This window comes from Passer domesticus, chromosome 1, assembly GCF_036417665.1.
Source record: "Passer domesticus isolate bPasDom1 chromosome 1, bPasDom1.hap1, whole genome shotgun sequence".
NCBI lineage: Eukaryota > Metazoa > Chordata > Aves > Passeriformes > Passeridae > Passer > Passer domesticus.
Window position 1 is genome coordinate 137898381 of NC_087474.1, and position 27876 is coordinate 137926256.

The 27876-nt window shown below is 39.6% G+C and overlaps 1 protein-coding gene across 2 annotated transcripts; it reads right to left on the reverse strand.

Moving 5' to 3' along the window:
- Positions 1-549: 549 nt before the first annotated feature.
- On the reverse strand, positions 550-27539 carry VIRMA (vir like m6A methyltransferase associated). 2 transcript variants are annotated; one of them, XM_064391737.1, is made up of 25 exons: positions 27403-27539; positions 24694-24809; positions 24363-24449; positions 23922-23970; positions 23287-23455; positions 22254-22376; positions 21133-21435; positions 19328-20474; positions 17810-18301; positions 16910-17064; positions 14857-14939; positions 14312-14405; positions 13631-14175; positions 12821-13056; positions 11839-12091; positions 10094-10311; positions 8781-8913; positions 8077-8229; positions 6305-6465; positions 5936-6032; positions 4797-4963; positions 4307-4638; positions 4147-4227; positions 3328-3471; positions 550-2874 (listed from the first exon to the last, which is right to left on the reverse strand). In XM_064391737.1, the coding sequence occupies exons 1-25, from the start codon at positions 27463-27465 to the stop codon at positions 2717-2719; spliced, it is 5559 nt and encodes a 1852-aa protein (XP_064247807.1). In that variant the 5' UTR covers positions 27466-27539; the 3' UTR covers positions 550-2716. The 2 variants fall into 2 exon arrangements, with proteins under 2 accessions (XP_064247807.1, XP_064247813.1); XM_064391743.1 differs by lacking the exon at positions 4147-4227.
- Positions 27540-27876: the final 337 nt, after the last annotated feature.

Sequence of the window (27876 nt, forward strand, 5' to 3'; positions counted from 1 at the left end):
TTTTTAATGGCCACTGGTGGGAACATGTAACAAGAGCAAAACAACAGAGCTGTTGTACTTGCTTAAACATGAGCAATCTGGACTTGGGGCGCTCAAGCAGGAATTTGCTGCATGCAGTCCTCTGCCTTCACCGACTAGGGACATTCTCTTACCTGATGGAGGAGTTACTCAGCAGAAGAAAAAAGGCTGAAAGCCAACATGGCACAACCAGAGACCAGCCCAGGATCTGGGCTGATAACCTGTTTTATCTCCTACACCTCTCCATGTGCACCTGGCCCTCAGCCACGTTACAGACTGCACAGCAGCTAAAGATAATGGAAACAAAACCAAATGCACACAACTTGTCTCGCCCTTATGCCACACACAAACTGTGCCTGTCTGTCCGTGCTGCACTGGAGATCTCCTGCCTCACTCACCCGCCTCCCCCTGTTCTGCTCATCAGGTCAGCAGAGGAGTCTCTGAAGTCAGCCACTTCCTGCTGTTCCAGTCAGGAAACAAAACCTGAAAATGTCTTTTTTTAGCCAGAGTATCAAAAGCAAAATTGAACACTTCTTTGAAGTGTTATTTACTCATGGTAGCAATCCCATTTTAAAAAGCAAACCAAGTAACACCTGAGTTTTAAACAGCATTATTTCATGCTGATTTTATCCATGAAAGGAACCACTTTGTAATGAAGGGTCACAGAACTAAATTCATTAGTAAAAAAGGCAAAACAAAACAAAAAACATGATATACACACACTTATTTTTTCAAGTTTAAATTTACACAGCTTTTGTACACCAATGTAACCAACCCTTTATTTCCTGCTAGTTTGAAAATTACTAATGTGGCATGCTGTATATTTTAAACTCTGAAGAACCAGTACTGAATATTTACATATTTATTCCATGGTTGACACTTTACTTTTAATTTCAAATTCCCTGACAAAACAAATTATTTATATCCCTGCTAGTTTTGAAAACAGTAACATTTCTAAAAAAATAAAACCACCTTAAAGACATGGTATAAAGGAGCAACTCAGCTTTAAAAATATTTATGCAGTGCTCCTTAAAAAAATAGCATTAATGACAGCAATGTCTGTGAAAGCTCCTCCCATTTTAGTCATTATTAGTAAAATTACATCTTCCTCTTATTTTACTATTCAGAAAATTGTTTGGCTTCCAATCCAAATTTGTCCATGTTATTTTAAATAAGGTTAAACCCTTTAAGAACCGATAGTTCCTCGCAGGTGCCATCAGTCAATTCATGGATGTTTCTCACTTTCATAGGTTATGCAATCACCTCCCAAGCAGTGGGACAGTCTCAGAGTCTCCATGCAGGAAAAATAGAAAAGGGGCCTTCCGTGTATCAAATGAAAAACCTACTTAATTTAGTCAGGCAGTATAAAGGTAAAATCATTTCAATTTAAATATTACCATACTTTAGAAACACTTGAAACACGATATGGGCAGTATTTAAGTAGAGTAAGACCACTCTACAGCACTTCTGTAATGTCAACAGACCAAGCATAAGTGAAAATCAAACGAAGTCTCACAGTGGAGCTCATTTGCAAATATTGCATGTGGCTTTTAGAGTCCCACACTCCACCCTGTCCAAAAATGCAATGGCTATTGAAAAAGCTGTTAATTCTATGAAACCCATGGAGCCCAAAGGAATGAAAACACATAAAACCTTACTTCACTGATTCAATATGAAAATAAATTCAGAATTTAATCAAGTAGTGACATTTCTGTATTAATTCCTACTCGTCCTTTTTCTCTTTGCACTGTGTCTCAGTCTATTCACAGGAACAAAACTCCAGTTCTTTACAGACCAGGTTTAACATCACTACCTGACTACATGCTGGCTCAGGTTATGCACCTGTGTCTCTGCCCTCTCCTCAACTACGTTAGGCAGAGGAGAGGCAGGGAACAAATTAACTCCAGGTACTCTAAGGGTGTGAGTATTTGCTTTATAGCTGAAAGTATATGCTGCTTTCCAGTGAAATAACTCCTGTGCTCCTAATGCATAAGCTGGAGTTGTAAAGTACGTGATGGAATGTGGACTTATTCTCCCTTAAGTTAGGACAGTTTTTTTTTAATTTTTACCTGGTGTGGGACTTAGAAGTTTCTAATCTCATTTCCTAAGATGTCCAACAAAACCTACATAAATTACATTTACATTTGTGTACTTTAACAGATTCATTACTTTCAGTTATTCTTCTATCATTGGCTACTTCACCTGCTGGCAGACACACCTCATTCGTTAATAACCCAGACTGGCTAACAAAATAACAAAAGAAAAAAGGGCTAATGGCTCTAAACCTGAGAGAAAAAAAAAAAAACAGAATTGCCTTACATACATATTTTAATTTTCTTGCAGTAATAAGTCACACACAAAACATTTGCACCTTTCTTTTGGCACAAAGAATATTTAAGAAGTCCTTCAAGTCTTAACTCAAAGAGGTGCTTTACTGAGTATTGTCTATTGAAATCCACAAAAAAATTGAAACATTCTTTCAAAAGGAACAAAAACTTTACAATTGTACACAAAAAGTCTTGGATTTTATTGAAATTTCAATTCTTGTATCAAACAAAAGCTTTTTCTTCAGACAAAAATATTCTCTTGGTGTCCTCCAGATACCAGAAACTCTGAATTGGTCCGTTAGTGACGCTGCTTGCTTTGTCATCTTCACAGAAGTCCACAAGGTTGAGCTGTTCCACCACTGGGTCTTATTTTATCGTGTGAAGGAACGTACATGACGACCTCTTCCACTGCCTCCACTAACAAATTTCCCTCTTGAGCCACCACTGCTACTACTATTAGCACTTGTCCAAGACGGTCCAATTCCTCCACGGCCTCTGGAAGCACGATCGCGAGGACTCGGTCGGTAGCCTTAAAGCAAAGAAAAGTATACTCAGTTGGAAAAAAAAAAAAAAAAGCCCTAGGCGGAGTAGCTGCTGAGAAAGCGTAAGAAACAAAACCAGGATGAGATACAAACAGCGTCTGTTTCCTCCTTTTAATTTTCACTTTTCTTTTAGGCAAGCATTGCTGCTTTAATTGCGCTATGATTACCATGGAGGTACGAAGACAATCGAATGGCAAAAGTCTGAGTGCAAAATTAAGATTCTGCGATCAAGTGTTCAATTCAGCAAGTTTTATGGGTTACAGGGCAGCTCGTACGAAAGCACGTATTTGACACAGTCTCACTGACAACTGTTCATATATGCTTAAAACATTTGCTGAATTTCAAGGTGTCTGCAGCATCCTTGCATGGTTTCATTTGTAAAGCAAAAATGAAATTCAAGGATTTCTCTATAGTTCGATGCCCATATGAATACCATGTACCTGCTGAACTTAATGGTCTCAGTGGTGGCAGTGGACCCCTGTTAAAATTGCTTTGACCACCTCTACTGTCATTGTAGGTTCCCCTGGGCGTACTCTGTGCACTCCAACTTGAGCCTCGAGCACCTTCACGACGACTGTAATTTCCTAGATAGGGAGAGAAAAAACAACACGCTGTTGAGCAAACATCACTGCGTTTGGGTTGTTTTCCATTTCAATCTTCGCAACACTCAGGGTGGTAACACACTTACACAATTCTAACAGATAAGTATACTCTGTATCAACATACCGGCAGTATTCCAACTTGTAGACTTCAAGTTACTCTGCTCTGCACAGAATCAGGGAACAGATCTATTTATCAGGCAAAGACTCAAGCTGAAAAGAATTCACATTATCTAGCCTATTAAGACGGACTCTTATACTTTCAGATTTTGTGGTGAAATACATCCTAGTATTTATAACTTTATGAAGTATTTTCTGTTTTTACTTTGCAAGGACTTGCCCTAATTATGGGACGGAAAGAAAAGGAATGCAATCTTGACTATATATGAAAGAAATTTAACACTCTGTAGGTCACAGTCTCCAGGTTCACTGAAAATTGCATCTTATTCTTGTCAGGATCTTCTATCCTTTTATTCCAAAGCCCCATTTAAACCCAGATATGTACTGTGGTGCTGGATTTCAGAAACTACCATGTCATAAAAGGCAGGGAAGCACTCCAAGAGTTGCTGAAACAGCTGACTCCTTTTGTAAAAGAGAGGCAGAAAGGCAGCATGGGAATTCACAGCCCTGTTTCAGTTGTACAGCTTTGGAGGCTCTCACCTTCAAGAGAAACTTTCCTGGTGCTAAACAACTCATTGCAACAACTCTGCTTCAGGAAGATCTCACACCGGGGACGATGAACTGCTAGGAAATTGGGTTAGTATTACTGAAGCAATTTTAGCATGCATTTACTCCATTTCTAATACAGGAACCAACATACCTTTTGAAGCAGGTGGTGTAAAGAACCTGTTCTGACTGTGAAAACCTCCTCGTGCTCCACGATTCCCTGAGAACCCACCACGTGAAGAAATCTTCTGTGACACTTTTGGTGGCCTTTTGGCTGGTGGTATCCCATCTGGAGCAACCACTTCTTTGCTCTCTGCAGCAACAAAATCATCCACATGCATGGAGGGTGGCCTGCTCGTGTTCTGTTTCCTCTGACGGAAGATGTCGTGTGGTCGAATTCCTTGTCCAAATCCTCCCCTTCCTCTTCCTCTGGGTGGTGGCACAACATGAGCTCTCTTTGCAGGCTCTATGTACTCAGATTTCCCACTGTCATGACAAACCATGATTTAGTTAGCTAATGTAACACTGTACTACTGATGGTCAGGCATTCTCCATACTGGAGATGCAATTTGAAAGGTATCTGACATTTTGACAATATACAAATCAATGCTGAAGACTCTGTTAACTCATTAAACTCATTTTACCTTGAAGTTATGAAGGTTTCATGCTTGTGCTTGCCAAGCTTGAACCCTTTTGTGGTTTTTGTGCGTCCAGGAGATGATGGTTCTGACAAAAATGACCTCTCCAATTCAGCTTGCAAGTCAAAGTCACTGCAGCCCTTCTCTGACAGTTCAATTAAGTCAACTTTTACCTTCAAAGAGAGAGTTTAATCAAAGCAATCATTACTGGCACTTCCAAAAAAGAAAAAAACTAGCAGCAGTAATAAAACAAAAAATTAAGTAGAGCTGCAGCAAAATTATCTTGACAGATCTGAACACAAAAGGAGTGAAGAGCATAAGTAACTCTGAAATATGAACATCTGTCTTGTCACTTAATGACCCACAGTGGAACAATTCTCTTGCTTAAGATACAGCTCTATAAATTTATTAATGTCATTTTTATGCAGTTTTAGTTTTGCCTAAGAAATTAAAACATAACCATCTTTGCCTGTAAATTAAAAGAGCAAAACTAAAAAAGAATTAAGGCAACAAATTCAACAGAAACTGATTATTTCTCACACAAGAAATTAACACACTGCCAGTTCCTCAGTTCTAAAACAACAGGAACGCTACTGTATTTTTCACTATTAGTGTTAAAGTTTAGATTACAAAAGTGTCAAAAACTGTGAAAAGCTTTTGTGCAGGTTTCATTTACTGCTCCCATGTTTCCCCCTTCTGTCACATCAGAGCAAGCATTTAAATAAAAAAAGTGAAGCTATCAGGCTCTTGTGGATATTCATGCAATGACAGAAGACAAGCAAGGAGAAGAAACTAAATCACATTCTTTTCTACATTTAATACAAACTACATTTAATACAAACGAAAAGCCTCAACAGCAGTGCAAAAGCAGTTTGGGACTGACACAGCAACTGTTTCCCTAAGGTACTGCAAAAGATCCCAATTTTGTAGCAGCTTCCAAGTCAATCTGAAGGCATTTGATAACCCCTTTAACAAATGCCAACATTTCTAACTAGTTCAAGTTAGGAAGGTGAGCTCAGGAAAACAAACCATTTGGCCATATGAACTTCAGATGCTACTATTGTATTGTAACTATTGTTAATGTGAGGGTTCACATTAACCCTCATTTTAAAATCCACTTCAGATACATTAATGAAGCCTTTTACCATATCCAGGTCAGTGTCTATTTCTTCAGCCTGAAAGGGTGAGAACCACATGGACTTCAGCTGGTCATCCATCACATCTGCCAACACATACGTAGTCCTACAACGAAACAAGGCCAAAGGCCTGTCTGGTTATGAACCACAACCAACAGCACCACAGGACTTGGGGTGAACATTGCTGCCCTACCCTTGATACTCACATGATATCAAATACATTGGGACTCATGGGTAGTAATGACAACAGTGCTAGATTCTGTTTTTAATATACTTAAAATATATGTATAAATTTTAATATACTTATACAAATGTATAAATTACTCAATTTTCTCAAATAAATCACAGGTAGACTGCTGACACACTCAACCATTTTACCTGTTGTTAAACAAGTTCTGAAGAGAGTCTGGTGCAGAAAGAGTAGGCTCAACATCTTGGTCACTCAGTGGACAAGAATCACCCGCTGATTCCAACATCTGCCTTACTCCAACAATGTTGTCCAGTAAGGATTCGAGGCCATCATCTTCCTTAGAACGATCCTATGTCAACACAGAACAAGTCAGAATTTTTTCCCCTCTGCAGAGAAGGAATAATGTTTTGCTGATTTATTAAAAAAGGGGGAGGTACTATGCAACAGTCCACCCAGCCATAAACAGTGAAACCAAGACACCTGAGTACACAAACCACAGCAGAAAGCTCCTAGGTGTGGTATTAAACATACCATGTCACCACATGCACATTCTAGGTTCCATTCCCAACTGATGCAATGTCTTTATAATAGTCTCAAGGAAAACACTGCCCCAGGTTTTATTGAAGAAGCTCTCTGTTAAAGCATTTCGATGTCCTGTGTCTGCTGTTCCTCATACAAAACAATTGTGGCTTTTAATTTCTTAGCTAAAAGATGTAGGCAGCCAGGGAAGAGACAGGAGGGAATATAGCACTTGAAAGGCATTTGTGATCCACAGGCTGTGGAGCAGCTGTTTCATGGACTCTTAAATTAGCCTACTGCATGGCTGCCATCAGTTACACAGAATCAGATTTGAATATCGGAGTTAAGCTTGCAATTATAATCACAGAAAAGTTGGATGCATTGAATTCTGCATGTCCTCTAGTCCATTCTCCACCATCACTGCTGGAAGCAAAGCCAGGCCACATCAGCCATAACTTGATCCAGTCATGTCTAAAAACAGCTCCAGTGACACAGAGCCCACAGCCCCACTGACCTGTTCAGTGCTTCGCTTCTCTCTCAGCAATTGATTTTCTTTTTTCCTAATGTCAACCTGGACCTCTGCAGCCACAATCTGTGGAGGGCATTGCCCCTTGATTTATCATCTGGAATTGCCAAGAGAAGTTTGATTCCACCATCTTTGTTACTATCTTCCCAAACAGCTGTGGCAAACTCTGAAACAGCTCCTGAGCCCTCTTCACCAGGCTAAACAAGGCCAGCTTCTTCCTCCTCTCTCTCTAGCATATGTGCTATAGGTCCCTGACCACCTTGGCCTCTCTAGACCTGGTGAGAGGGCAAAGCTGGTCACAGTGAACCCTCACATGAGAGCTCAGCAGCCTCCCATGGTGGGAGACAACAAGGCTCCTGGATGTGCTGACCACACTCCTTCCAGGATGGCTGAGAACACACACATTCACCTGCTTCTAGTGACCTTTCACTGCTGGCCCACATTTAACCCATCAACCAACACAACCACCTGGCCCTTGTCAGCCCAGCCTGCAACAAGGCACGGGATTATCCTGCTTTCACTGCAGATTGCATTTTTCCTCATGAATCACACAAACTTTCTGCTAAATCAATCCTAAAGCATTTATTGGGGTCTCTCTGGACTGAGGCTTTGCTGTATGTCAGGTTAGTCACTCCCCCCATCCTACTGGCATTCACAAATTCACTGAAAAGGTATCCATGGTTCAGGCCTCTGATGAAAACATTCAACAATATCCAGCTCCCAGTATTAATTCCACTTACCAGTAACATCAAGCCACTGCTAAGCTGAGGTTCCTGCTGTTTATTACATTAACAATCTGCTTCACCACTACCCTGCACCCTTTGCTTCTAGGCATGTGCTGCCTTCCATGACACCGTTAGCTGCCTGGGCTAACAGAAAACTGCAACATCAACTTGATTATTTGAATTCTTTTACCATAACATGTTTCTCCAGATCAAGAAGCAGGCTTTCTGGGGTTTCTTCTTTGTTCTGCAGTAGATGTTTTAACTCTGCAGTGGTAAGACCCAGCGTTCTTCCTGAATGGGATCCATCTGTTTCCATAAGGCTTCCATCATCTCCACAACATCCCTGAAATATTTGACAGTTGGAGAGTAAGTTCTCATGAATGTTCAGTACTTCTGGATTGCAAACCCCTTTGAATTCAAACACACATTAGAGCAAATACAGCAAAATGAGTTCTCTTGATTTAAAAACATATGATGTAAATTATTTTAACAAAGCAAGTTTATATACTGCATCAAGATGAACGCAAGCCTTTCCTGCACTAGATGAGGTCTGTATCACAGATTTTATAGTTCTTTCTATACTACACATCTAACAGGATGCTGTGAATCTAAAACTGGGACACCACAGCATACTATTCACTTAGGAAATCAGTATGAACCCATATGCCTTTCTTCCTACTGAAAACCTCTCTTACTTACTAAACATAAATCCTTGCCCAGCTTTCACAGATTTATTAAAAACTAAAGATGGCACTAACATTACTGATGGAAAAGCCTCCCCCAGCAATCTGCAGAATCAACTGCTTTCTGAAATAATTGTTCCTGAGCATTAGGAACACTGCAGATTTCCAGGAAATGCAGCTGAGTTTAAGCATTCAGTACATATTCACTTACCAGTGTATCAGAGTTTAGAATCTGTCGCATAAAATCCAAAAATGAAGAGGCCAGTTCACCCGTGTCTTTGCTGAAACTAGTTATTACTCGCTTTAATACAGTGTACAGAGCATTGCTGTGTTTTCTTAGAGAGCTGTTTTCAAACCAAAAAGAGAGAAAATACTTTATTAGCACATACATTGTGACCATTCCACCATAACTGGGTAGAAGAAAATGGCATATATGCAAAATAAACCTGGCAAATTTTACAATTATTAAGTTCAGCCTTGATTACAAAACTGGAGCTTCATTATTTTCTCTGTACTAGACTCCTGTTTTCACCAGTACTGTCTGCAGATATTTCAGAGTGCACATATACAGCTATATATACCATCTCCAAAACATTCAAGAAATTACAATTTCATCTTTGGCAGAAAAGGGACTGAAGTACAGGAATATGTGCTTACAAAAGGACCTTATATATGAAGCAGGATCATGCTTGCAGCTACAACTTCACACCATCCCCTGATGCCTAACTGCAGAAAACAAACTGTAAAGGGAACACAAAGAGAAATAGCAAGGCTGTGCACTGAAGCTGACAGCTGGACACACGGGATCCAGCATCACTAAGATGCAAAAACAGCATCTGTAACTTGCTTATTTTTTATTGGTGGCTATATGGCTTCTTACATCCATGACTTAAAGTGTTTTGAACAACCTTAGATTGACAAGGCTCTTTTTTCTCTCTGTAAACCTCACCTTTTTGCCTCTGCACTCCAGCAAACAGAAACAGGTCCAAATACAGGACAAAGAATCGAGTGTCAAAACAACATGTTGTCCAATAAGTGTATATATTCTGTTCAAAGCGAGTGAACAAAAATAGCTTGGAAAAAAACAACTCATTTCTAAAGCCTTAATTGTCTGGAGGTCAGAACACTGGGGGAAGTGCAAACTGAATCCCCTAAAAATAGAGGAATTACAGACAGTTCTCCAGTGTTCCAGATGAGAGCTCTTTGAGTGTCTCAAAAGGGAAAGAACAAGAGCACTACATCTCACTCTAATCCTCCAGCCTTGGAGTGGGGAAACAGAGTGTACAAACATGTTTCCAATGCTTTGTCTCCTTCTTGAAACTAAGTGCTTCTGTATGCATACTGCAGAAATTATTCAGAGTATGAAGGAAGACCAAAATAGTGAGTAAAACACTGAAGCCCCAAAGAGAAACAAAAGCTTAGATGCTTTATCCTCAACATTTTCTACTAAATGTGTAAAAAATTATTTCACACTACAGTTTTTAAACAATTTTAAGCTGTCAGTGATATCCTAAAATACCATACCTCTTCAAGTGGTAGAAGCCATAGTCATGCTCTGTAAGGAACATCATTGTTCGGATGCATGTCAGCAGACAACTGTAACTGCTCTCAGAATTTGTTAATGTTTCCATCAGACAGTCACAAATTAAGGGCATCAGCTCTTTGCTTGGTAAGGAGTTGGAAAGCTGCTCTAATTCAGACACAGAGCCTTCTGATGAACTTGGTAAAATAAGTGCAATATCCTAAAAGAATTATTATACATATAGTAAAAATCCATTCTGTATGTCTGCAGTAAATATAAACCATACACAAAGTCAGAAGCACTGGGTTCTTTCACTATCCCTTTATCATCTTATTCCAGTATTTCAGTTATTATTGACCAGCAAAATACTAACCTAGAGTATCCCTTTTGTTCAGTTCTGTTAAGGGTTACAAACCATTATTTATTTCTAAAACATAAAAGCTTCAAATTCTGAAATATCATAGCAGAGCTAAAATTAAAGTCAAATAGTCATTGGATAACATACACAGGTTCCTGCCTAGGGAGTCAATGTGTTCCTCAATGTCAAAACACTGGTCAAAGAGGCTGAAGCTCCTTGGCTGGTTCAGCCTGGAGAAGAGAAGGCTGAGGGATCACCTCACAGCAATCCACAACAGCCTCAAGGGGAGCAGCAGAGGGGCAGGTGCTCCCCTCCCGCTGCCGACCAGCGACAGGACACAGGGAAATGGAATGAAGCTGCACCAAGGGACATTCAGGTTGGACATCAGGAAAAGGTTCTTCACTGAGAGGCTGGTCAGTCACTGGAAAAGGGTCCTCAGGGAAGTGATTAGGCCCCAAGCCTGTCAGAGTTCAGAGAGCGTCTGGATGACACTCTTAGTGATGGTTTAGTTTTAGATATTCCTGTGAAGGGCAAGGAGTTAGACTTGATGATCCTTATGGATCCCCTCCCATTTGAGATATGCTTTGAGTCCAAGGTTCTGTGAAAACTAAGAGGCTGCAGACACTACCTATGAAGTTTAGGACCTTCTGTCACTTCCATATTTTACATAAAATAAAACAAGATTGATTTTCCCATTGAGTTTGTATGGACAGAGAAATCTTGTTAATATGCAAGTGGCTGATTATCTCTACTGACCAACAACATCCAAATGTCTTTTGTGTAACTGAGTAAGCATTAGATCAAATGAATACATGCTTTTGTCAGACAAATAATGGCAGGCAAATCTGTGCACACATTAATGAGAAACTACAGGGCCAGTCTACAAATCAACTTTCAACTAGCATTTCTTACCTTGCTCTAGTAACTTTCCTTTTTTTAATGGAGGAGTTTCACAGTACCAGCATATCATACATATCTTTATATTTGGAATACATTTTCAAGAGGTTTCAGTTAGATCACTAAGAGATACACATTTATTTAACTAGGTAAGAAGTGAGCAGTGACAACTCAAGTTTTGTCAGTGGCCCACATGGAGAAATGTTATCCCTCTCTCAGCTGATGGGACAGGAAATCTTTCTGACATTCAGTTTCTGGTCTCTAATGAGCTACCAGTGCACAGAATGCAGAAGACATGTCATAAAATGGAATTTACATTCAAGAACAAGAAAGCAGCACATTGCCAAAGTAGCCAACCATGCACACTTTTTTGTGTATTAACAATGTTATTTTTTTTTAATTTTGGAAAAAGAGGGGTACTTAAGAAATAACCTTATTTAATTTGTCTCCTACAATATTCAACACACATTATGCATTAAATATAGTAAATACCTGATCACAGAGGGACTGCAAAAGGGAAGTTACATATTCAGAGCACTGTTGATGAGTGACATTGTCCCCAGCTGATCGCATCAAAGCCAAGAGCTCCTGGAAAACCTCTCCATACTTTTCATCTCCTTTAGTAGTTCCATTGATAAGATGCAAAATAGCCAATTTACAAGCTTTATGTGAAGCCAGGGCATCCAATAAAGCAAGCAGTCGAGTGGTCTGCCCAGTGTACTGTTTCTCCTTGTCTTCTGTGTTGCTGAAAGGGTATCAGTGCACTGTGAAAAAGCTGGTTTAAAGTGATCTATGAAACTATAAAAAAAACCATCACAGGAATCATATTCTGCATTTTAGAAAAAAATCCACCTGGTTTGCATACTTAAACTTACAGTTCCATTTACTATTCGAAAACTGCTCAATTTTCACTAAAGAACTTCTGGTCACATCATTAATTAATCTACTGTGCATTTAATATACTGTAAGGCATCTAATTGTATAAGATATATATGCTGTTATGTAAACAGTATCTAAGTGGATAATTATGTTTTCAAGAAAGAGCACTCGGTTTCAAAACCCTCTGAACCTGTATCATTCAACTTCCACTGGTTTACAAACATCTATACACATACATAATCCCAGTACAGCAAAATTTACTGTCCCACTCTTCTTATTTGTGCCATACAGGTCCTTAAAAAGTACTTTATAGGCGAGATGAGGCTTTGCAAAGCCAACCTGAAGAAAGTCTTCCTAAAATACTTACCATAAACATGCAACATAAATATCTACATCAAAACCTAGAGGTATGAGCTGGTTCTCTGGCAACCTTAAGCATTATCAGAACACAGCATACAGCACTGGAATGAGAATTTGTTCAGCCCATACTGAATAACATTTCCAAAAGTATTTTCCTCCTGTAAATCTACTGTGCAGAAACAAGGTGAATTTAACAGTTCATCAACAAAATCTTTGCAAGAGAAAACAAAAATACCTTTGCAGGTCTTCTACAATTAGATCCAATACTGTCCTCATGATGAGGAGAGCAGTAGGTGAAGCCAAGTCACACAGCTGAACACAAATGCGCCTCAACATGTGCTGAATGGGCTGGCAGGACGAGCCGGAGAAAGAGCGAACGATCTCCTGGATCAGCTTGGCCTGCACGTGGAGGTGCATACTCCACAGCTTCCTGGTGTTGAGTGCCACTGCAATGTCATGGGCTTCAATTACCTGCAGGAACAGGACAGGAGGGTTCTTCCTGTCAATTTTTATTATAAAACCTGAATTCTATCACAATGTATAAACAACGACAAACAACAACTACTGTCCTCATTAAAAACATGGAATGCCATTTTCATTGTCAGCAAATGACAGGGCATGAGCCAGCAAATTAGGTACTCCTTCAGGAGCATGGATTGTCACACACCTTTTATGCTTACTTATTAAAGATCACAAATTCAAGATCCATGACAAAAGAAAGAAAAGCCTTAATATACCAAGTCCAGCATTCAGAGTTAAATTAAAAGCTTCAGAGACAGTCACTTAAGTAACAGAACAGAAGTCTAGATAATCTCACAAGGGACAAAAGAACAACATATGACTGGTAGCTTAAGAAAAATGCTCCAAATAATACCAATTTTGTTTCTGCTGAAAAAGACTTATCTACAAAGAATCTGTATGAGCCCAAATGCTTTACTACAACTTTAATTCATCCTTTCATGTATCTGTTCTTTCCACCACTACAAAAACGGCCAAAGCATTATATAAAAATAATAAAAATTATTTAAATACATCTAAGTAATACCTGAGTAGTCTGCATGGGCAGTGGAAGAGGCAACAACTCTGAAAGCAGTATAAGTCCAGAGAAAAAGCCTTCAGGAATTCTCAAAATGGATGAGAGAACTTCCTTCAGCATTAAAGACCAAGTATTGTTCGCTAAAGTTTCCTCAGAAATGGTAAGTTTTTCATTAACACCTTGTGTAAAAGTCAGTAAGACATCAACAATGTCATTCTGGATTTTTTGTTCATCACTATCTAAGCGGCCTGAGAGAGGAATAGAGCAGAGGAGCATGTGTAAAGAAACAAGTGCTGCAGGAACACGCATGTCCTTGAATTCAAAGGATCCACCCCTCAGGAGTTCTGTCAGCATTGTTTTAAGGAGAGTCAGTGTACAGCGGGCCATGGAAATAGTGGTGACTCTGTGCAGCGTGGTGCCCATGTTGACATGGAGTCGCCAAGGCTGAATAAGGATGCTGTTCAGCTTCTGCAACACCCGGATGAAGGTGTCCATTCCCTCAGAAGAGAAGAGCTGAATAACTGCAAGATTCCATTTAAGGTCTTTCTGTTGACCTGTATAGGAAAGAAATAACATTTCTGTATTTCTAATTTCTCCTGGGCAATCACAGTCACACTTTAGCCAGGTTTAAGCAGAAGACTCAGGAAACTAAAATTTGTACTTTAACCGGTACAAGTACATCAGCCATACCTTCTACCATGGGTGGTGGACATGCAATATGACAGAGAACACGAAGTGCAGTGGGAAGACCAACTCCATCTGGAGTCATCAAACTGTCAATATTCTTTTAGGGGAAAAGAAAAAGAAAAAAAAAGGAATGAGCCTGTATTACAAGGAAGGACTTTATGAGCATACTGCTTGCTTAGTATTCAAATTCTGTATTTGGTTACTATAAGTATGTCACAAAATTTAAGTTTCGTTATTTCACTTTTTGGTAAGCAGTCATAAATAAGGCAGAAACAGAAAAAAAGCATCAACATTTGCATTGTGATTTACAGGAAGCTAAAAGATTTAAACAATTAGATCTTTGCATCATATATTTACCTTAGATTTTGTTTCAATAAATAAAACCATGCAAGACCCAGCCTAGATCATAAGTTTTAACAGAAACATCTCTTTTGGATAACAGTATGTATTTTTAAATATGTTAGTACATATCTAAGACAAAATATTAGACTACAAAAGGTCTAAGCTTATAGAACATAAGCAAAAGCATCTACCTATATTTTACTGACCTGCTTGATATATTCAATAAGATTTGGAATACAATTTATTTCAAATCTAAGATTTTTCAAGGGTTCAAGCCACTTGCTGAGCTCTGGGGAAAAAAAAATACTTAAGTCAGTGAATTTATGATCATAAAACCTTTTTCAATCAAAATATACTTACACAATAAATAAATTTACACAATAGGCACTAAAGCCAAGTGCAAAATTTGTGAGGCACGTAGTGCAGCTGTAGCCAGCTGAAAAGCATCAACAAAAACAGAACTTCAGGACAGGCAATATATACTATGCACAGTGACAAAATTTGGCTCAGGTCAACCTGAAGGCAACTGTCATCTCATTATCTGCATTACCTGTAATCAAATCATTTTTTACAAAAGACACTAAGGGGCACTGTCAGCTAAAGAAAAGAACCAAATCACATTCCCCTTAATGTACACAATAGGTTATTACAAACAAAGTACAAAACTTCTATTAAGTGCCCAAATAGAGCCAACCTCCGCCCTGCACTCACTCATGCTTGAAGTCCTTACAGATTATCAGTCTCTCTTAGTCTAGAATAACCTGAAAGTCCCAGGTTCCTGGGATAAGAGATTTAAAGATTTAAAAACCATTGCTCCTGAAAATATTTACAGAAACATGAAGATCAGGTGTATATAAATTGATGACTCAGACTAATTTCATGATTTGGTTTAATAAACTAGCCCTGCTTCTCATAAAGCAGTCTGATGTTCAGGTGAGAAGCAAAAGTAAGAGCATGACAGAAGAGAGATTTAAACTAAAACTTTGAAGAATTCTGATTTCTTTCATGCATTTAAGTTTTGGAAGAAGTTATTGGTATGTCTACATGAGTCAGTTAACCAGTACAGAGCACAACTTTGGACATCAGAGTCTCAATGTTCAGATGTCAGAATAGCCTCAGCAGGATTTTTCTGCATGTCCCAGGCCTGATCTGTAAGTCAACACAAGCTGGGAGGACACCAAGACACATCTTGGACATCAAAAGATGTCGCAACAGGGTAACATGGACTATTCCATGTCAGCTGGCCTAGGTGCCTTAGAACAGTCCCAGGATTATTTAGTAGTAAAGATTCTGTCAGACTACACCACTGTCCTGGCTCCAGATGGGATAGAGCTTGTTTTCCTCCTAGTTGCTGTTCAGTGCTGTGTTTTGGATTCAGCATGAGAACAACATTGGCAACACACTGATGTTTTGGTTGTTGCTAACCCTAAGTCAGTGCTTTCCCTAAATCAAGAACTTTCCAGTGTCTCATGCTCTGTGAATGAGGAGCTGCACAAGAAGCTGGGAGGGAGCACAGCCAGGAGACCAGACCCAAACTGTCCAAAGGGATATTCCACACCATAGGAAGTCCTGTTCAGTATGAAAACTGGGAGAGTTGCCTGGAAGGGGATGGTCACTGCATGGGGAGGGGCTGGGCACTGATCACCAGGTGGGCAATTGCACTGTGCATCATTTGTTTCCTTGGGTTTTATCTCTTCTCTCCTTTTTATTACAATTATTCCTGTTGTTATCATTAGTACTATTAGTACTATTACATGTTACTTTTTTCAAATATTTAACTTCTTATCTCAATCCGGAAGTTTTACTTGTTTTTCCCTGATTCTCCTTCTAATCCCACTGGGGGTGGGAGGTAGGGTAAGCAACAGTGGTGTGGTACTCAGTGTCCAGTGGGGGTGAAACCACAGCAATAGCAAGAGTAAACAAAAATAAGACTCAGCTCACTGACTACTTAGTGCACTTCTACAAAAATTTGCTCTCCTATTATCAAAACAGTTTGAAGAATTTCAAATTTCCTGTAATTATCCAAAATTCATGGTAGCTATTTTACTTGAAAAAAAAAATTAACTATAAATATTTCCTATTTAACTCTCATTAACAGGGAAAAAAAAGTGCATTATCTCAGTGACTCAACTAATCAGATGCAACTGGAAAAGTAATTTAATTGTCCAAGCCAGACAACTGTGAAGCACCAATTATTCACATATAAAAGATTTCTTCTGTACATTCAAACAATTCAGTTGATAATTACACATACTGTACCTTGCAACTTGGTGTTATTTTCATCTGCTTTACAAAGCTTCAGCAGAGGTGCTGAGTGCTGTTCCAGCATTTGAACATCACTGGAAGATTGTACCACCAGCAAAACAAGGATGCAGGCATAATTATAAGCAACTGACTTCTTAGACTTTGAGTCTCTGAAACAACAACAAGGCTTTTCTTTAGATCTCAGCTAACACAATTGGATAGCTGTTAGATTTTCATTATTTGACCCCTAAAAATATACCTACAGAACTTATACCTTCAACAAGGATTGCCCCATATAATTACCAATGAAAGAAACCCAAACAATTTCCTCCTATGTTTTTTGGCAAGTGAACATTTTTTGCTGCATTGTACATCTTCATTTCAGCATCAACAAACCATGAGATCCAGTCAAGTGGCATGCAAATATTTTTATGTAACTTTATCTGTTTCACAAATAATTTTAAAATCACTTCTATCTAAAGTAGTACAACTGCCTGTCCAGAGAAAACAACGACTGTATTTAACATCTACAAGAACTTGAAGAATTGAGAGATTCCCATCCCAGAGTAGTGTGCAGTACTCTTCATACCCAGTCAAACCTTTTGCTTGTTTCACAGACAACATTTTATGCTTGAATAAAAACCGCCTACTTACTAATTTTTTCACATAATCAAAAGTTTGCCCTACATATTTTACAAAAACTTTGTGGATGACCTACACAGATTTGGGTTACTAAGTACTTGATTACAAATGACAGGCCTGATTTTGCATTATATGCTTCTACTTAAAAAACGTTTTGGCTTTGAATAAAAACATCAGGATCTAAAAGAAAATAATTTTAGATTTACTGAATTATTTATAAAATATACTTTTAAAATTAAAAAACTAAAGGAAATAAATAAATGCATACATTACCCCAAAGCTTCTTTGGAATAGTACTCCATTAAAGTAATAAGACTTTGGAGATTTTTTTCCAGACTGAATACATGAGCCACAGCAGATCTTCCTACAGGGTTAAAGGTGATCAAGTAAAGGTTGTGCAGTGTTCCCAGCAGATCTGAGTGGTCAGTCTCCTCGCTGGCCGTGCACCGCTGGAAGTGGCAGAACAATTCCGAAATGCACTGTAATGTCTGTGTTGAATGCAGGAGCCACAGGGCAAAAGTATCCTCGTTGGCACCATCTGACTGCAGACCTTCCTCTTGGTCTGGATCAGAAAACTGACAAAGTGCTCTAACCAACAAGTTTGTTGCTTCGTGCTCAGAAATAAAGAAAAGAAGACCCTTCTGTGACTGTGCCAAGAAACGCAATATATCTCGGATAGCCTGAAGCACACCTGGATGTGCACCCGTCACTGGAAGAGACAGCAGCAAAGTAATGCATTCCAAGAAATGGTGACTATGAAGATATCTGAAAAAAAAAACCCAAACCAAAATCAGGAAAATAACCAGCAATGCTACAAATATTTGTCAGCACATAAAACTATGTACCTCCTAGCTTCAGTACTTATTGCTCTGTAGACTACAAGAAATAATAACTAATTATGAAGTAGTACAAAATTTAAACCTTACAAAATGTAATTGCTATAATATTTACAAGAAATAAGTACTGAAATTCTGATCTCCATTAAAAAAACCCAAACAATAAAAAAAACCTCAACCATATTGACACACAAAACAGGACACTATTTTATTGAATTTGCTGCATCTGAACCCTCATCAGTGCAGATTCAATGTTTTAAATGTGCTAGAAAATCTGTTACAGCATATCTAGCAGGTAATTTTTGAACTCTCTGCACACAGATGCTTATATTCAGTCATGACCTACACCACTGCTACCAAAGAAATCTGTCAGTATTTAGAGAAGTACCTTCTAGACAGAAACCTGTTAATAGAGCAAGAACCCATGAGATGTTTTAACTGGCTGAAGGCAGGCAGGCCTCAGCTCCTCTGCCTGTGCTGTGAAAGTGAGCACAGTGACACAACTGCACGTCCTTTTCATGAATCTGAGGCCAGTTTGCATCTTGCCACCTTGACATCCACACTGAGGAATTTCAGACCTATTTTATCCATACACACAGTTATGTTCCAAAATGGCAAATTAAACACTCCAGATTTACAACCATTTTCAAACTGGACAGCACTTAGCATAACTGGTCAGCATCTATGAATGCAACTGAAGGGCAAGCACATTACCAGTAATAAGGAGATGTTAACTTCTGGCTAGGTACATTCTAGGTTCATCAAAAGCCAACAAAATAACAGGCACATTAACTTATCAAACTCTCAAAGACTTCATATCCACAATCTAGAATCTTCCAAAAAAGAATGAAGTGAAATATCTAGCCAAGTGTTATTCAACAAAGTCACCCCTGAAATATATTTCTATCAAGCTGGAGGAAACACACTCTAGAAACTGAATTTGCAACTGCTGTACCTAAAGAGGACAGGGTAAGGATCATCCCTTTCTGGAGGGCCCGTAATGCGTGCCATGGTTGGGAAAGATTTCACAGGGGGCTGAATCATTGTATGAGGAGCAGTTTCCATCAAATGGAAGATCTCTTCAAGAAGACTAACAAGTTTTTCCATCTCTCCTTCGCTTATATTAGAAGATTCCAAAAGATGATCCATATCCATAGGAGCCTCCACATCATTTTCATATTCTTGGTTGGTTCTTTCAAGTCCATCCTGGTCCTGTTCTGGCTCTGTGTGATTAGGAAGAGGAGGAGTGTTCTCTGCTAACTGATCCACCACCTTTTTAATGTCTGACAGAATCTCGTAGAAGTGACATTTCTGGAGAATTGCAGAACCAGCTGTAACAACTCGCACAGTCTGATCTAACAGTATGAGTTCCAGGAGTTTCTGATAACCACTTTTTTCATGTACATCTGTGCCACCTCTTAGAAACATTTCCATTCCCTCAGTCATACTAATGACACTATCCAAAGCTTTAAAAGCATTAAGTTTAAGGGATGATGATACATGATCTGCAAACAACAGTTCAAACAACACATTAATAACTCCTGCCTGCAAGAGTGCCGTTATTCCTTGAGTCCCACATTCTGCTAACGAGGACACCAATTTTGTCCCAGCTTTGAGCTGTCGAACATTCAAAGCAATGGGCTGTTTGAGAGCCACCTGAAGGTTTAAAGCCTGCAGGGTCCAGTCTACTAGCTGGGTAATATAGTCTTGCTTTGTGTCTTTCACCAGCAGGTAGCTCAATTCTTTAACTATTAAACTTGGAATTTCTTCTAATGCCGTGACCCACTTTGCACCCCTTTCCTCTTGATATAATTCCAACAGTTCAGTTAATTTAACTGAGCCTTCCACTGCCCCTGAATTTTCTTTTTCTGGGTCTTGGTCCTTTATTTTAGCAACTTCATTTTCAAATACAGTCTTGTAAGGGCAGCTGAAGTATAAAAGCGGTCCAAGCTCCTTTTCAAAAGGTTCATATGTCACAGGAGGCACGGATGCCAGATCCTCAGGAGTATATTCAATATCAAAGCTTGGATACTTAAATGTTTCACGTTCTAGATCAGCAATTACATCTTCATCACTTGAAATCTGCTCATAGCCATCATCTCCTACAACGAGAAAGATTAAGTTACCAAATCAGTTATGAATAAACCAGTTCATAACTGCAGAGAATATCTTCCAAATACAAAGTAGTGATTCATTTACACAAATATTACTGGCTAGAGAACAACCACACACAAACATACAAAAAGCCTTCTCTGTCAAGATACGAGTGAAAGCTCCTCTTGACAGGGGTTTTTTATGTAATAATGGAGTCATTTAAAAGAAGTTTAACTAGAATACACATTGTCCAATTTTCTTCCTGTGATTGTACCTATAAAAAAACTTCTAGCCTGCAATTTTTGCATCAGTATAGGTGCGATCTTTATTTAAGACAAGAAGACGACAACCAAATATATAAACAACTTCACTTGGTTCACTTAAGAAATAATCTTTCACCGCTTTCCTACATTTTTAAACAAAACTTAACAAGATTGAATGTTCATTCCCACCTATACAACTGTATCTATTTTCCTCCTTTTACAGGAAGTTTTACTATAAAGGAATAAATACTGCACAGCAAGATACTGCTCTTGAGAGATGTCAGGACCACAAATAAGGCAATAACAAAGGGAAAAATATTCAGTTCCCTTGCACATACTCATCATGAAGGTACTGCCATCAAAACTTCATAAACCTGGTTTTATTCTGAGCTCTACAACTTACCATCGCCTTCTTCCTCCTCTTCACCCTCTTCTTCATCTTCATCATCTTCCTCCTCCTCCTCTTCTTCCTCATCAGCAATACTCTCTACTGTATGACCATCATCATCATCATCGTCATCATCGTCCTCATCCTCCTCCTCCTCCACATCCACATCATCATCATCTTCCCCTTCCTCAGGTTGATCTTCCTCTACCTCTCCATCATCTGAATACTGGCTTTCTTGATGAATGGACGTTCGGTCAGGAGAAATCGGCTCAAAGTAATCCTCCCTATGGTCCACATCATCTTCTTTTTCCCCAACCACTAAAAACAGATACAAAGTTTCAGATATAAGAGCACTTTTCCGAAATCCAAGGATATTAAACAGGACTGGCCCTATGAGTAGATCCCATCTGGCCCCATACACTTGGCCTGACTATTCCCTCCTTGATTACTGAGGGTTCATTCAGCTCCCTGTATCTGTCTTCCAGCCCAGGATACCTGCAGAGTAACTGCTTTTCCTACTAAAGACTGAGGCAAAGAAGTCATTAACTTACCTCAGTCTTTTACACATCCTTTGTCACCATGTATCCCCCTGCATCCAATAAAAGAGATTCTCCACAACCTTCTTTTTTTTTTGCTAATGTATTTCTAGAAATATTATATTGTCTTTAATGGCAGTAGATACGTTTTAGGTTTCTGCATCACATACACTAGAGATGCAAAAAAAGCATCTTTAAAATATTGTAGTGATTTGACTGAACACAATCACTTAGTTCAGCAAGACTATGAATATGGAGAGTTCTTGGCACTTCTAACCAATACAAAGACTGGGTAACTTGGCAGATGCTGCAGAATAATGCAGAAGGACAATGGATACCAGAATCAACAGAACACTTATATAAAACATGAGCAGCACGTTCAACAGTGTATTGGTTAACAGCCAACATTCTCAATCTACTATCTTTAAAAATGATGAAAATTAACAAACCCAAAACCTATTTTTCTCCAAATCCCTTTCCTGAAACTGTCCAGCAGAAGCAACAGCAGATAAGAAACTTCACACTGGGCAGGAACACAGAATTCTGCCTCCTCTAAGCAGTGATGTGCAGCAAATAAAACACAGCCTCTTCTCAATCTACCTGACACTGGCATAGGTTCATCCTCATCATCATCAGGAGGAGGAGGGCCTGGAGGTGTCCTTGGTCCCCTGGGCTGTGGTCTTGGAGGACTGCCATTGAATTGGTCTTCTTTCTCTCCATCAACTATATTTATTGGGAAAATAAAAACTTGCATTTAATGAAACCACAGGAATAAAAGCAGAACATTTTTGGGTTTCAGGGCTACTTTTGACTGGGGAACACCATTGCCCAGCCTTTATTTTATCTATATTCTGCATTACATGAGGCAACTTTCTAAAGTCACTTTTGATGAAGTAATTTTTGATGTAAACAAGAACTACGTCAATAAACAACCTTATTAACACTATTGATTTTTTACGTAATACTTATTTAAAACTTACATAAGTAATTGCCAATTTTGGTTTTGACACTACTCATACTCTATCAATAATATCTGAATTGCTTTAAAAAAAAGTTCACATTTTCACCAAACTCAATTGGTTTTTACAGTTTACAACTGTCTTTTACTGAGCATAGTATTCAAATTTTGCAGTCTTCCAGCCATACATTGAACAACAGTTCTAATTTTAAATCTAAAATCAAAATTAAAGCAGAAATTTGACCATGGACTCTGTTCATGGCTGTTCTAAAGCCAGTGCAGAGCACTCTTCTGTAACGTATTTTACACAAGTCACATGAGCAAAGTTAACTATGACTGTGAAACTTTCTTATGATTTTAATACTATTCTAATCACTTGTTTAATATTCCAATCATATACATTGTAATGACTTCACACAAGTAAAAGTGCATTGTTACCACCCAAAGTAACTAGCAACACATCAAATAAACCACTCTCATAAAAGCACTGGATGAGACCCTACTTAAAATCATTCAATATAAATCTAGAAGAAAATATGAAACTAAAGACACAATAAAGAAAAATTAAAGCCACTGTAATCTAAAATGTGGAAGAATTGGAGATTTGTTTTTCAGATGGGACACTGTAACACTGATTTGCAGAAGAAAAAAAATCTGTCTTCTCCCAAGACTCACCATGTTTTGGATTCCTTTTCAATCCAGGCTGCTGCTGGGGAGGTGGAGGTGGCGGGGGTGGTGGAGGAGGTGACTCTCTCTCGTGAGTTATTACCCTGTCAACTGAGCCATATATGGCCAAGGTCAGACAGTTGTACCACCCCCTAAGAACCAATCCATCCGTGTTGACCTGTTGGTTTAAAAAAAAAAAAAAAGTAAAAGCATTTAAAGACAACTCCAAAACAGTTATTCTAGCATCACTGTATCAGTATCTGCACAAAAGCCAAAAAACATCCAACATTTTGAAAACTGAGAACACGTTAAACACATCAATCATTGCAACAAATGATCTTTCTCTAAAAGCATTAAATTCCTTGCAATATAGACATTGACTAGATAGATCCTTTACTACAGCCTATTAACACAAAAAAAACAAAAACCACCAACCAAAAAACCAAAAGACAATACAAAAACCACAAGAAAACTCTAAAGAGTATCTAAACTACAAGCAGGTTTTAGGATAAGGTTTGAAACAAAGAACACTTTACACACCACATGAAACCATATTTACAGTGCTAACACACCACATTAAACCATATTTACACCTAAATGACAGATATGCAGGGAAAGAAGAGGTTTAAATCTCACTGCATTACCTTTGCATTGGGCCTGAAAATAATTGAAGTGTTTTCATCATATTCAAGGCTGTTAAATGAAAGATACAAAGTAATTTGTCATTAAATAAAGCAGAAGTAAAACAGGGCAATACTAATCCCACAAGCCAACAATAAAACACTGAACAAATACATACAAGAAAGAAAAATCACTTCTTTCTACAGAATTCTCTGTATATTCTCATTAATATATATGGGCTCTGTAAATCTAAAAATAACAAATTTTTCTTGCTTTAAGCATAAACCTCTGTCCTTCTACACAGATCAGAGGAAAAGGATAAGAACACAAACTAGCAAAATCCAAACCAAATATGAAAGTCATGGGAGATACAGGATTTTCTATTGCACATTCTCTACACTATAAAAATTTTCAGGAAGAAAAGGTAGATAATGAAGTCACACACTAATGTTGAAGGAACTTACCTTCCCAGCCGATCAAAAACAGGGGCACTTGGTTTGCTGACATTGTTGAAAAACAAGTCCAGTTGAAATGAATGGGGGGAAGTCTCTCTAGGAACAAAATGAAAGTAAAATTAAATTAGATGAGTTCTTTATCAGAGTAAGCAGGACTACCAATGAGAAAAAACCCACAACATTATACTGTTTAAGGAACGCCCCAAAATAATTACAACTTCAGCAAACACATAAATACATTTTACATTTTTATGTAGGAAGGTCCATTGAGAGACAAAAGTTCAACAAAAAGATAAGAGGAAGCTTTTCCTGAATCTGATCCCTGGTATCTGTCACTCACCCATAAGCCCTGTTGTCAGGCAAACTTGTGTGAGCTCTCACTCCTGGAGGAATGACTCGGACTTCATTGATGTAAACCACGCATGGAAAACGAACCACATCAATGTTGGTACTCTGCTACAAAACAAAGAGGAAGCAAGGTCTAGGAAACGTAAAACACAAACAACATAATGTACTTGTGTTCTACACTAACAGAATATGCTGCAATCTTAATAATAAAATTCAATTCCGTAAAATGCTAAACACTGATAAACACTGTTACACAGAAAAAGAGAGTTTTTAATACAATCTCAGCACTTCTGATATATTTGACACTATTTTTTCATAGAAAGTGTTACTAATTTATCTACTTCATTTATTACCTTTATCTGCAAGGATTTTAAACAGTAACAGGTTGTTTTTTTCCAGACAGAAAGTATGCGTGATGTAATTCTAAACATTAGCAAATTTCATATTTCAAATATAGTTATAAAAATTATGACACTGTAATTCAGTACATCTGACTTATAAGAGTAAGTACAAAAATCTGTACAAAATTTTCATATGATCTTTATCTTTCCAATTTTGCAACACCTGAACACCTTTAGCAAATACCATTTCTGTTTAGCACACAGAAACAGCAAGTATAAAGAATTCTTCCACTCTCCAAAAAGATGTTTGAGCAAACTAGGAAGTTATCAAACTCACTGTGAATGAGTTTGATAACTTTCTATGTAGCAGCTACTAAATAATTAATGCTGGATGTCTTCTCTCACTAAAATCACTGCATTAGATCTTATGACATTTATCCATCATTTTTATCATATATTTGCTCATAAAACAGTACACATATGTAACTTCATGTTCAATTGTAAACATATAAAGACTTTTTTAAAAGAAGCTCAGAATCACATTTCCAATTAGCAAGCTGAATTAGCAGACTGATAGGAAAAGAACCCAAGCCACTGATCTGTCTATTAACACAACTAAAAAAATTAAAATTAAAAAACAAGTTGATCTGCAGTCAAAATTTGTCTCCTTCACTACAATCAGAAAGCAAATGAAACCAGCAGAAAGCAAGTACTGAAATTTTTAGAAAGCTAGTAAGCAATGAGACAGAACAAGTGGGCTTTTCAAAGCAGCTTTTAAGAGATGCTTTTAGGCATGTGTTGCTGTCTTCTAAAAAATCGATGCAGACATTTTTTAGCACACAATACAAGAGCCTGGCCTGTGGGCTGATGTGTTGGAGGCTGGATGGTGGAACCAAAGGAATCCTGCTAGGACAGGGAGCACAGACACAGGAACAGGGCGAGTGCAGCCTGCATGGAGTGAGGGCTGTGGGAGCTCATCTGTGCCTCTAAAAAACATGAGTCATGCAGAGACTCAGATTTCTGGAGCAGGGGCTGCTCTGGGGAGCTTCATCCCCAGCAGCTCCACCCAAATAAAGCCAAATTCCTCTCTGAACAACACTGGATCCTGCCCTGACAGCCATGCACCAACATCACCAAAACTGCAAGTGAATTCACTTCTCCTACAAAACATTTAAAAAGCCCCTACATCAGAACTACCCAACAGCAGTCAAACTGCATAGCTAAGCCAAAGAAATAATTCCATTCAAAAACACAGCAGTACTTTTCAAGAACTGCAAGTTCCAGTGCAACACTCACAATCCACAAAGCAGAAGAATTAGCTTTGTTCTAAGGCTTTCAAGAAACACATGAAATACCTAAGCTTCAGGTTTGGACAATGCCACTGGAATGGCAGTGACAGTAAATGATTTTAAAATATTAAAAATGTTCAACAAGAGAACAGAGGGTCCTGGAGAGGAATAAGAATGCCTACTGTTTCTGCCCAGGGGAACAGCACTGGGCAGCACTCCCCACCTAACACTGTTTTAAACAGTGGAATTAAAACCATATTTAGGGCTAGCTGCTCCACACAGCTAGAAGACTCCTGAACAACTTTGCAATTGCATTTCATTGCAGCACGAGCTCAAAATACTCCATTTTCTTTCCCTAATGCCTATCCAAGAACAGAGTCCAGTTATTCTATGAATTTGAAATGTCTTTGTCATGTTACAGTACACAATCACTTTCCCCTAACAGTCCCACTCCTCCTCCCTGAGCAGCACATCGGGCTCAGCCCCAGACACATCTGCTGCCAGACCAGCAGTTTCCAAGATGCTCAGGATCCCAACACCCTCAAAGTGCAATATCTGCACGATCTACCACTGCCAAAAAAGCTTGACATACGCCTTTTGTGTAAAGCGAATAAATCCAAGGGAATACCTCACAAACACACAAATACCCCTCCTCATCATCATCAGCTACACAAGAGCATCAGGAATCTCACAAGCGCCAGGGCATGGCCCTCTACTCGACTTCTTCCATTATATCGCCTTCTCGAATCACGCTTATCTTCTTTGTTCTCCGCTCGCCTCCACTCCCGGCCACCTCCAAATCCCCGCTGCTTCCCCACCGCGCTCCGCCCCCTGCCAGCAGCACCTCGGGCTGCCAGGACAGCGGCTGGAGCCAGGCTCCGCGTCAGGCGAGCGGGAAGGAGGCGGCAGCCGCCCCTTGAGGGCACCGGCCCCGCGCTGCTCCTGCCCGACCGCCGCCGGGGCCCGCCCCAGCGGGGCTTCCGCACTCCCGAGAGGCCCGGCGCGAGCAAGGGGGCGCCGGCAGCAGCCCAGGAAAAGGGAGAGGAGAGGCGGACCCGAGCCCCGTTTTACCTCCGCGCTCTGGTGCTTGAACGTGTCCAGGAACAGCAGCTCGGTGGCGGCGTCCGCCGCCATCTTGGCCGGGCCGCGGGGGACGCGCTTCCGGCGCGCGCGCGCGAGCGCTTCCGGGCCGCGCGGGGCGGGGCCGGCGGCGGGCGGGGCTGAGGGCGGGGCCGAGTGCAGAGCTCAGGGCGGGGCTGAGGGCGGGGCCGAGTGCAGAGCTCAGGGCGGGGCCGAGTGCAGAGCTCAGGGCGGGGCTGAGGGCGGGGCCGAGTGCAGAGCTCAGGGCGGGGCCGAGTGCAGAGCTCAGGGCGGGGCTGAGGGCGGGGCTGAGTGCAGAGCTCAGGGCGGGGCCGAGGGCGGGGCCGGGCTGAGGGAGGATCTGAGGGCTGGGCGGGTCCTGCCGCCCTCAGCGCCGGCCCTGGAGTCACAGCCCGGCTTGCTTCAGCGCTCACGGAGTCACAGAAAGAAATAGGTCGGAAAAAA

Excerpts from the sequence above, each read along its gene's own strand:
- VIRMA (XM_064391737.1), bottom strand. The coding sequence starts at position 27,465 with ATGGCGGCGGACGCCGCCACCGAGCTGCTGTTCCTGGACACGTTCAAG. Across the intron at positions 23,971-24,362 it reads GTTTTTGATCGGCTGGGAAG|CCTTGAATATGATGAAAACA; the intron begins GTAAGTTCCTTC and ends TTCATTTAACAG. Across the intron at positions 12,092-12,820 it reads ATTGTAGAAGACCTGCAAAG|CAACACAGAAGACAAGGAGA; the intron begins GTATTTTTGTTT and ends ATACCCTTTCAG.